Here is a 10,968-nt window from a genome sequence, read left to right on the forward strand (position 1 = left end):
ACGCTAACACCACTGGCGACCCTGAAAAGGGGGAAATTCCCAGTGGGAATTTATGTAAATGTGGCCAGTTACAGAAAAAGGTGAGAAGCAAACCATGACTTGGGTATTTTTGACGTCGGAAAGAAAGTCCCGAGTACAGAAGGGAGCAGGGCACCTGAGTTCACTGCTAGCTCAGGGAGCGCTCAGGCGTGGATGCGTCTTCGCCAGAAGTCGCTGTCCGCCGCCCCCCGCACCCTCGTGAGCCCTGCGGACGCTGGGTTCTGAGCCGGCTCCGATGACACCGGAGGTCCGCGTGATCGCCACGGAGGGTCTCGCCCAGTGAGACAGGCTCACGAGGTCTCGCAGGTCAACCTGGCTCCGGCCCCACCGCGCACCCAGGGCATTTTTGACCGTGTTCCCCTACTGAGCGCCTCCGCTCGCCCTCCCAAGCCAGGGGTCCTTAAGCTAGCCCCCCCCCCCGCCCCCCCGCGTGGTTTCGTCTGCCTGGTCGCGTCCACCTTGGGGCCCCGGGGGCCTTGCCCGGGCCGGCCCCGGGTGGGCACGCTGTCAACAGCGGTGGAAACGCAAAGGAGGGAGGGGGGGGGGCAGAGAGAGGCGTGGCTGTGCCCCTCGCAGGACCCTCATCGCCCCCACGACCCAAACGGTTTCTTCTGCCAAAGGGGCAACTCTTCCAACCCGGGCTCCCCGCAGCGCCCTCCGCGCACAGCCTCTTCCGCGAGGCTGTGGCCCGCCGCACACCGTCTTCCCCGAGGTCGGGGGCTCCCCGCGGCAGACCTCCACCCCCAGGCCGGGGTGGCGGCGCCGGACCGGACCGCGGCAGTCTCCCGCGGCCCCGCTCTCTGCGTTTGGCAGCCGGCCGCCGTGTCAGCGCCCGGTCGCGGCCTCACGCGGTTCTCTGTCTTGACTCCGCAGATCCAGGCGCGGTGACATTGGCTAGGAGTGGGGGAGGAGGGAAGCCTCACAGCCCCGGCCTGGAGCCGCCCCCCCCCCCCCCGCCCCCCAGTTTCCACCAAGGCCCTGAGACGCCGCCCTAGGGTGGCTCTTTTAGGAGCAGCCTGCCAGCCACAGTGGGCCCGGGGGCTGCGCGACCGGGGGACTCTGCGGCCCCTCCCCTCCGGGAGCTCCCAGTTCAGGGGGGCGCGACCCGCCGGGCAGCCCCGGCCCCAAGCCCCGCCGCCCGTGCACCCACTAGTCCTCCGCGCCCCGCGGCGACTCCCCGCTTTGAGCTCGGAGTGGAGTCGGCCCCCACCCCGAGCCCCGGCTCCCGGGGACGTGGAAAAGCGAGCTCAGGGGCTCCGACGCCGGGAAACTTCCAACCCCGACCGGGAGGCCTGACGCCCCGGGCGGTGCCGGGCCACGGCGGGTGGGGGGGGGGGCGCGGGGGAGGGGTGTTGGAGGCTCCCGGGGCGGGAAGCAGGCTCGGCTCGCGGGGTCCCCCGGCCCCCACCCTCGCCCTCCTCCCCCGGGACGCCGAAGGAGAGGGCGGGGCCGCTCGCCGCCCGAGGCGCCGGCGTCCGGGCTCCCGGGGCCTTGCTGCTAGTTGTCGGGCGCGTGCTTTTCCGCGCTCCGGCGCCGGGGAGCCCTCGCTGCGCTCCGAACTTTTGCCGGGCGCCGGGGCGGGGGACCCGGGGCGCGCGCCTCCGCCCGCGCGGCCGCCCCGCCCTCCTCCCCCCGCCCCGCGCGGTCCCCGCCCGCCGCGCCCGGAAAGCCCCCGCGGCTCCTCCCACCCCCGAGGGGCTTTTCTCCCGCCTGCGGCGACTTTAGTCTTCGAGCGCGGCCGCCGGGCGCTCGTTTCCGCCGGGCCGGGGCCCGCGGAGCACCGCTCTTCTGGGGCCGCGGGGGACGAGGGGCGGTGACCTCGGTGCACGCCCCGCGCCCCGGTCTCCCGGCCCGCGCCCCGGCCGCCGGCATGGTGTTGCTGGCCGGGCCCGGGCCGGAGGGCGGCGGGGCGCGCCGCGTGTCTCCGCAGCCGCCGTCCCCACCCCGGGACGCTCAGGCCGGGGCGGACCCTGCCGACTACGAGGAGTACGAGGACTTCTCGTGTCTGCCCGACACCCGCAGCATCGCCTCGGACGACTCCTTCTACCCTTTCGGAGGCGAGGAGGAATACGGCACCGCGAGCGCGGAGAGCGTCCCAGAGGGCGTCCCGGAGGAGGCGACCCTCCTGCGCGCCGCCTGCGCCAACGACGTGGGGCTGCTGAGGGCGCTGGTGCGGCGGGGGCCGAGCGCCGAGGAGGTGCAGGAGACCGACCGCAACGGCCGGGTAAGTCGGCTTCTCCGCAGGGTTCGGATCCCTCCCTGCCATTCCGCGCCACCCCGATCCCGGCTCTGCCCAGGCTCCCGCGGCGCCTCTGCCGCCGCCCAGAGCGCCTCTTCGTCGCTGTCTGGGCGTGCGGCGCGTGCGGCGCCGGGGGTGGCCTGCGCATCCCGGGCCGGGGTCACGGGCGGGGGGGGTGGGGGGCGCTGCCCGAGGTCACAGCGCCGCGGGAGACGCCGCTAATCTCGCGTCCTCGCTGCCTCCTGGTCGCTTCCCGCCCCCGGAGTCCTCCTGCCCTTGAATTCCCCCCCCACCCCCACCCCCACCCCCGGGGGCCCGCGCTCGGATCCAGGTTGGACACCTCTCGTCGGGGCTGTTCGATCTGGGCTCCCCCCGACCGTTACCCTTCCTCGCCTGCAGGGAAAACGGTTCTGCCCGGAGCCCCACTGGCGCCCCTCGGTGACCTTGCCCTTTCCCTTCTACGCCCGAGCGCGGGCGGGCGCCTCCAGGCCCCAGGGATTCGGAGTTGCTTCCCGGAGTGCCTGCCGCCCACCTCCCCCGCCCCCAGCCCCCGGCCCTGCTGCCCGTGGCGACCTGCGAGCGTGATCTGCATGGTCACCGTCAGGAGCCAGGGCCAGCCGGGGTCCCCGGAGGCAGGTTCTGGAAGGGCAGTGGAGGGGCAGACACCCACCAAATAGGGCCGGCAGAGGTGGAGGTGGAGAGAGGCACGGGGTATCCATTAATCACGTCAAGACTCACAGATGGCAGGGCGCATCTAGAAAAGGAAAGAAAAAGTTGGCTTTCGAAGACTTGAGAATGACTAGAACAACCCAGCACACGGAGGGAAAAACCGCACAGCGACCACAGCGACCAAGTGCCCGTTAGCCTGCGCTGGGTGGACAGCGGCTGCTTCTCACCTGACTGTCACAGTCTCCAGGGGCGTCTGCAGCCTCAGCCTCGCACATCTCTGGAGTGCAGGTGCACCTGCTCCCTTGCCCAAGCTGACAGAAAGGCCGCGATTTTACTTGTGAGCTGTGACCCTGTGTCTTTGGCTTATCTCTGGAGCAGGGTGGTTTGTCTCTGCCTGTGTTTTGGGCTCGGCTCAGTCAAGTTGGGACCCGCTGGTGTCACTTTCTGCCACTTGGGCGGCTCGCTTGACACAGCGTGTGAAATGGCAGAAGGGACTGTGCTTGGTGCAACCCTGAGCCCTGTGTGGCCTTGTGACTCAGGACAGTGCCCGTATCCCAGCTTCCCTCCCCCCTCTCTGGGAAGGTGCGTGGGCTGCTGGGGCCGTTTCTGCAGCTCTGCTTTTGCTATTTATTACTCAGGTGAGTTTTCACACACAGATGTGTACAGGAGAACTCTCTTTCCTGAAGGAGGCATCAGGCCCTGCTTTTAAAGGAAGCCCCACAGGGATCTGGAAGAACATGGTGGGGGGGCCGGTAGGTCCTGTGTCCTGGGCAGCCTGGGGTCTCCAGTGGGCCCGGGTGGGCAGAGGCCCAGCCTGGCTTGGCCAGCCCCCACTTCGAGGCTCCCCTGGGCTCAGCTTTATTATGTTCCCTTCGGTGGCAAAAAATAAAAGTTTGGGAACGGCCGCCTTCAAGCCAACTGAACGATAAGCCGATGCTAGGGGAGTTGGGCCTGACCAACTGGGTTTCTGGGCTACTTTTGAAAGCCACTCCCTCAGCATAGAGTCGGGGGAGGACAGTAGAAATGGACAGCGGAACAGGGTCCAGCCTCTCTGCCTCGGTTTCCTAGTTGTACCTCCTGGCGTGGTGAGTACACAACCCCCTCATGCACACGGCGCTCTGACATGGCCCTTGTTTATTTTTTTATTTATTAAAAAAATTTTTTTAACGTTTATTCATTTTTTTAGAGACAGAGACAGAGCATGAGTGGGGAGGGATAGAGAGAGAGGGACACATAGAACCCAAAGCAGGCTCCAGGCTCCGAGCTGTCAGCACAGAGCCCGATACGGGGCTCGGACCCACGAACTGTGAGATCATGACCTGAGCTGAAGTCGGATGCTCAACCGACTGAGCCACCCACGCGCCCCTGACATGGCCCTTGGTTAGCATCTTGTCTGTTTCTCGCCAGCCTCCTCCGGCACTTTTCTCTTCTGCCAGGCAAAGCTCTTTTTCTCTCGGCTTTTCCCCTTGATTACAGAGTCTCTCTTTGTTCCTCTGCATTGAGTCTCCTCCTCTCTGCTCCCCTCCAAATCAGGATGGAGAAACGGTACCCTTCTGACAGATTGCAAGACCCCTGGGCCCCTGTATCTTCTCATCAGGAGCAAGTCCTGCGTTAGGTGCTTTGGGGGAGGAGGGAGGCCAGAGCTTCTGTTCTTCCCAGTGGCTCCTGGATTCTGTTGATCAAACAGCCTCCCTCTTCCTGTGAAAACTGAGAATTAAGTGTTGTAAAGTGCAAATACACGACCAGTGGCAAATGGGGTAGCAAGTCATTGCATAGCGTTTCTTACAGACGTATTTTGTGCCAGGCAGTGGTTAGGTCCCGTAGGAGATGCGGAGAAAAATCAAACAGTGCTTGTCTTTATGAGGCCACCTTTTATTTGAGGAGAGAACCCAGAGAGTAATAGCTCCTGGTGCTTAGAGCCAGAGGCAGGGCCCCGAAGGCAGTCTAAAGAGATGTGGGGCTAATGTCTCCAATGCAAGCAGCTTGGAGCATCCCGGGAGCCCAGGGGAGACTTGGGGGGAGTGGAGGGAAGATGTTCTGATCTGGCTGACCGAGCCAAGGGGGTGTTGGCAGGGGCAGTATGGTTGATTGTGGGGTGGTACAGAGAGGGGGGGATGTAGGAGCCTGAGCTGGAGAGGCCAACCTGGGTCAGGTGGTAAGAGGCTGGCCCAGGGCAGCTGGCTAAGAAACAGGAGATTGGGAAGCCAGCTATTTTCAGCATGACAGCGGTCAGCCTTGGGGCTGAGGTGTGCCTCTCCAGATGGCCACATGGCTCGCTCACCCACTGCCTTCAGGTTCTCATCTCAGGGGCACCTTCGCAGGGATCTAGCCAGCAGCATCTGGAGCTGGGTAAGCGCAGTCTAGGGGTTCAGGGATTGAGAGTGGTCATTTGAGAGAGCAGGTGACATCTGACTAAGATGTAGAGGAGATAGGTGGGGGAAAGCACACTGGGCAGAGGGCAAAGCAGGTGCAAAGGCCCTGAGGCATGAGCCCTTTGGGCCTGATCTACGAGCTTATCACAATGAGTGACAGTAAAAACCTTACAGAAAGCCCTAGAGAGAGGTTTGGGAGTAGAGGGGTAATTGCGCGAACAGCAGAATGCACAGCTCAGAGTTATTGCCCACAGCCAGGTTTCTAGAAGAGAAATGTCTGTAAAGGCTCTGAAAGGTTTTCTGGGTATACTTGTTGAGCTAATAATCTCCTGTTAGTTAAGAAGGGCGTGCTTCCTGAGTTGACAGATGTTTCATTTGGTTTGAGTAACCAAGGATCAGATGTGTCTTGTTTAAAAACGTGCTCTCTCCTGGCTCCTGAGATGGGTTTTATCTTGGATGTGGGTCAGCATACGGTTTTTTTCTAAAATATTTATTGCTCTAAAAGGATTGCATACTTTAATATGCAACACGTAAATATTTGTCAAATGATTCTCCAGTAACATTCAAACTGTGTTCTTGCTGTCATTTAGATTTATGGTGGTTTTGTTCCCTCTGACTTGGGGACACTGCAAGCTGCCATAATTCTCTTTCTTAATTCTTCTCTTCCACTTATTATCTCCTGAGTTCCACCTTTATGGCTGTGACAGCTCTGGAGACAGGACTGAAGCCAAAGGACGTGTTTGTGCTGCTTTCCTTGTTGCAGAACAGCACTTTGCATGTCAGATAGCTCTTGAACCAAATTAGACCCAATTATGCTAAATTGAAAATATTGCACTCCCTTTTTTTATTGTTTATAATTTTTTTTTAATGTTTACTTATTTTTTTGAAAGACAGAGACAGAGCGTGAGCAGGGGAGGGGCAGAGAGAGAGGGAGACCCAGGCTCTGAAGCAGGCTCCAGGCTCCGAGCTGTCAGCACAGAGCCCGACGCGGGGCTCGAACTCACAGACCGTGAGATCGTGACCTGAGCCGAAGTTGGACGCTCAACTGACTGAGCCACCCAGGCGCCCCCTTTTTTTTAATGTTTTAAAAAATGTTTCTTTTTTAGAGAGAGAGAGCACGAGCAGGAGAGGGGCAGAGACAGAGAGAGAGAGAGTGGGACAGGGGATCCAAAGCAGGCTCCGCCCTAACAGCAGAGAGTGCCATGCGGGGCTTGAACTCACAAAGGATGAGATCAGGACCTGAGCCGAAGTCAGATGCTTAGCCAGCTGAGCCACCCACGCACCCCTGTTGCACTCCTTTCTTGCTGTAACTCTTCTCACAAATGGTTAACTTCTAGGGACTCTCCAAAGTCCCCTCCGCCCCTTTGTCTCTTGTCTCTCGGTTCAGCAAAGCCACACCTCGGCACGGGCGAACTCTTCCTTCACTCGCGTTTTATACATTTGCAGCAGTGACTGGGCTTTTTTTTATCTTGACACACCCGTAAGGAAAAATTTGGGTTCGATTTTTGTTTTTTGTTTGTTTTTCGAATGCAGCAGGGAGATTTACAAACTTTGGAATCACCTTTCCCCAAACTGAGACTCAGGTGGTTTGGAATTCACACCCAGCCCTTCGGCGGCTCCCAGGCCTCATGCACTGAATGTGCCGAGAGTGGCCTCGCGTTGATGGAAAGTGACTTCTGGCCTCTGTGGAGCTGAGGGCCGGCAGGCAGTCAAGCTCGGGAGCTTGTGGGCAGGGAGCTTGACTTTGCTGTTGGGCATGTATGTTAGTGTGTTATCGTAGATTCTGAAGTGTGGGGGAGGGGTGGGAAGGGAGAACAAGCAGATTAGGCCGGAGCCCAAGGGGCCGGAGCAGAGAGGCGGTCAGCTGAAGCCAACATGTGCATGCGGCAGACAGGCTGGCCGATTTGTGCTTCTTCCTCCCCAGGGACCATGCAGGGGTGGGGGCTTCGCTCTGGGCCCAGCATCAGTAGGGAGGTCCATGTGCTTTTCTGAATCTTTGTTTTTATTTTATTTTATTTTATTTTATTTTATTTTATTTTATTTTATTTTATTTTATTTTATTTTATTTTAATGTTAAGTTTATTTAGTTATCTTTAGAGAGAGAGAGAGGGAGAGAGGGAGAACACAAGCAGGGGAGGGGCAGAGAGAGAGGGAGAGACATTCCCAAGCAGGCTCCACACCATCAGTGCAGAGCCCGCCGGGAGCTCAAACTCATGAACTGGGAGATCATGACCTGAGCCGAAATCGAGAGTCGGACGCTTAACCGACGGAGCCACCCAGGTGCCCCATCTCCGATTTTTTTTGTTAAGGGTGTAATTTTTTAAGAACAGTTTTAGATTCACAGCAAAATTAAAGGGAAGGTACAGAGATTTCCCATCGACCTCCTGTCCCAGCACATGCATAGGCTCCCCCATTACCAACATCCACAAGCAGAGTGTGTATTTGTTACAACTGATGAACCTGCATTGACCCATTATGATCCCAAATCCATGGTTTACATTGGGGTTCATTCTTGGTGTTATACATTCTGTGGGTTTGGACGAATGTACCCATTATTATAATACCGTTAAGAGTCTCCCATGTGTTTTTGACGCAAGTGTACCAGTTTTCCTTGGACACAAGAATGTGGAATAAGGAATAACTGTGACACCCCCAGGGCGTGTAGGACAGTAAACATTTTGCTGAGGACGGTCCAGCTCAGCTGATCTTGGCTGGACTTGAGACCAGCGGGAGTCTGCTGAGGATGGCAGGACCGGGGAGGTCTTATCTGGGGTGACTCTGTCCGGTGGGTTTTCTCATCCTCCAGCAGGCCGGCCTGGGCTTGTTCTCCAGGGCAGGAGAGCGAAAAAGGATCAGCGTCCCTTCTGCTGAAGCAAGTCACAAGGCCAAGCCCTCTTAAGGGTGAATTTGCTTTTGTTTGTAAAAGATGTCATTCACTAACCCTGAGCATTTATTTGTTTATTTTAAACTTAGTTTTTTGAAAGAAAATTTCAGATAGACTCCCAAATAGAGGGTACTAAGAGCCTCTGCCTCCTAACCATCCAATATCAGTAAGCATCAGCTCCTGGGGCACCTGGGTGGCTCAGTTGGTTAAACGTCGGACTCTGGATTTCAGCTCAGGTCACGATTTCACGGTTCATGAGTTCGAGCCCTGCATCAGGCTCTGCACTGTCAGTGGGATTTTCTCTCTCTCTCCTTTCTCTGCCCCACCCTTGCTAGCCCCACCCCTCTCAGAATAAATACACATTAAAAAAAAAAAACAAACATCAGTTCCCAAAGTCCTGTTTTAATTTAATTTTTCTGAGTTTTTTTACCCATTGTTTTAGATTTTTGAAAAACTCTTTAATGTCTGACTTTATAGTATAAGCTAAATTCTTATATTTGCTTCTATATTTAATCTACTATAAAATGGTCTTTTATTTAATTAATTTATTTATTTTAAAAAATAATTTATTGTCAAGTTAGCTAACATACAGGGTGCTCTTGGCTTCGGGATTAAATTCCCATGATTCATCACTTACATACAACACCCAGTGCTCATCCCAACAAGTGCCCTCCTTAATGCCCATCACCCTTTTTCCTCTCTCCCCCCAACCCATCAACCCTCAGTTTTGTTCTCTGTATTTAAGTTTCTTATGGTTTGCCCCCCTCTCTATTTGAAACTATTTTTTTCCCTTTCCCTTCTTCCCCCATGGTCTTCTGTTAAGTTTCTCAAGTTCCACATATGAGTTAAAACATATCTGCCTGTCTCTAATTTCACTTAGTATAATACCCTCCGGTTCCATCCACATTGCTGCAAATGGCAAGAGTTCATTCTTTCTCATTGCCAAGTAGTATTCCATGGTATATAAAACCACATCTTCTGTATCCATTCATCGGTTGATGGACATTTGGGTTCTTTCCATAGTTTGGCTATTGTTGAAGGCACTGCTATAAACATTGGCGTGCATGTGGCCCTATGCATCAGCACTCCTGTATCCTTTGGGTAAATTCCTAGTAGTGCAATTGCTGGGTCGTAGCTTGGGTGAAGGTTTTAGAAATTTAGAAAGACCATTGTCATGGGATTTTGGAGCTGGAAGAGATTTTAGAGGTTATTTGTGTTCACCTTTTTGTAGTTGAAGAAAGTGAGGCTCAGGGGAGAAGGCATCTAGTACGTCAGGAGAGCTGGGTTCTAGAAGGACCCCAGGCTGCTCCCGCTGCTCCGTTGAGCCCCCCATGGGTCTCTCCACTGTGCCCTTTCCTCCTCTGGGTGTCCATGGGGAATGGGGTAGTGGTTGGGGTGATTTTGAACATCCGATTGCTTTTTCATCCTATACTTGTAAGGGAAGACTAAGGCAGAGGCGTTCTAGAAATATGAAATAACAAGGTATACGAACTCCTGGAATACCATTTATTCGTCTGACATTTATATCAATATAATATGCAAGCTATTCAAAGCGATTTTGCATGAGAACTGCTATATATGGCTTTGAGATAGGAAACGCTCTAAGTATTTAACTAATTGTTTAAGTTGCTAAAATCCAAGCCATCCTGTCAGATGTTTAGGTCAGTAACTCTAATGGTTATGGGATAATTCAGATTTTCTCTTCTTCCTGAGTCCGTTATGGAAATGGCTGTTTTTCTATGGAAGTCTCCTATTTTTTCTAAGTTTTGAAGGTCAATTGTCGGAAGTTTTTATAGAGTTTCCTTTTTAATGTTTGTTATAACTGTCTTATAGCTGTTTTAGTATATTTTTAAATTTGTGCTGTTTCTCTTTTGTGATGAATATCATACAAAATATCCATCCAATTACTTCTTTTAGAGAGTCAACTTTTGCTCTGTGTTCTTTTTTTAAGTAGGGCTTCAGGCTCAGTGCAGAGCCCAGTGTGGGGTTTGAACTCACGACCCAGATATCAAGACCTGAGCTGAGATCAAGAGTGGGATGCTTGAGCAGTTGAGCCATGCGGGCACCCCTCTGGATCTGTTTCCTCACTATTTCATCAGTTTCTGTCTGTAAAAAAAAATTATTTCCTTCAGGTTTATTAAAGTAACAGTTTTGCTTTTCCTACAAATTGGATATACAGTATTTTTTTATTGTTCTAATTTACATTAGGATTTCTTTTCTTCTTCCTTTTTTATTTATTTTAGAGAGAGCGCATGGGGGAGGGCAAGAAGGAGAGGGAGAGAGAGAATCTTAAGCAGTCTCCATTTTCAGTGCCGAGCCCAACGTGGGGCTTGAACTCATGACCCTGGGATCATGACCTGAGCCTAAACCAAGAATCGAATGCTCAACCGACTGAGCCACCCAGGTGCCCCTCTTCTTTTTCTGATCTAGAAGTTATTTAGGATTATGTTTAACATTTTTAAAATACATATTTTTAAGCTTTATTAAATGAATTTTTTAAGCCTGATTCAGAAAATATGGTCTTTTTATTTAATGTTTATTTGTTTATTTATTTTGGGAGAGAAAAAGAGAGTGCAAGCAGCGGAGGGGCAAAGAGAGAGGGAGAGAGAGAATCCCAAGCAGGCTCCAAGCTGTCAGCACAGCACATATAGACCATACTGAGAATATGGTCTATATGATACTTACTTGAAATTTCTTGAGACTAGCCTTGCAGCCTATTGGGTCAGCTATTCTAAATGATAACCAAGTGATAGTCTATGATTTCT

At 54.2% G+C, this 10,968-nt stretch overlaps 1 protein-coding gene across 2 annotated transcripts in view; it reads left to right on the forward strand.

Annotated features, from left to right (window-relative positions):
* The first annotated feature begins 1,780 nt into the window (after positions 1-1,780).
* ANKRD33B (ankyrin repeat domain 33B) overlaps positions 1,781-10,968 on the forward strand; it is an 83,581-nt gene continuing 74,393 nt past the window's right edge. For both annotated transcript variants that reach the window (XM_019450784.2, XM_053906880.1), the window contains exon 1: positions 1,781-2,263. In XM_019450784.2, the coding sequence (XP_019306329.2) occupies positions 1,910-2,263 (354 nt within the window). In that variant the 5' untranslated portion in view covers positions 1,781-1,909. The remainder of the gene's footprint in view (positions 2,264-10,968) is intronic.

The sequence above is a fragment of the Panthera pardus genome, unplaced genomic scaffold, assembly GCF_024362965.1.
Source record: "Panthera pardus isolate Hobbes unplaced genomic scaffold, ASM2436296v1 HiC_scaffold_2, whole genome shotgun sequence".
NCBI classification, from domain to species: Eukaryota; Metazoa; Chordata; class Mammalia; order Carnivora; family Felidae; genus Panthera; species Panthera pardus.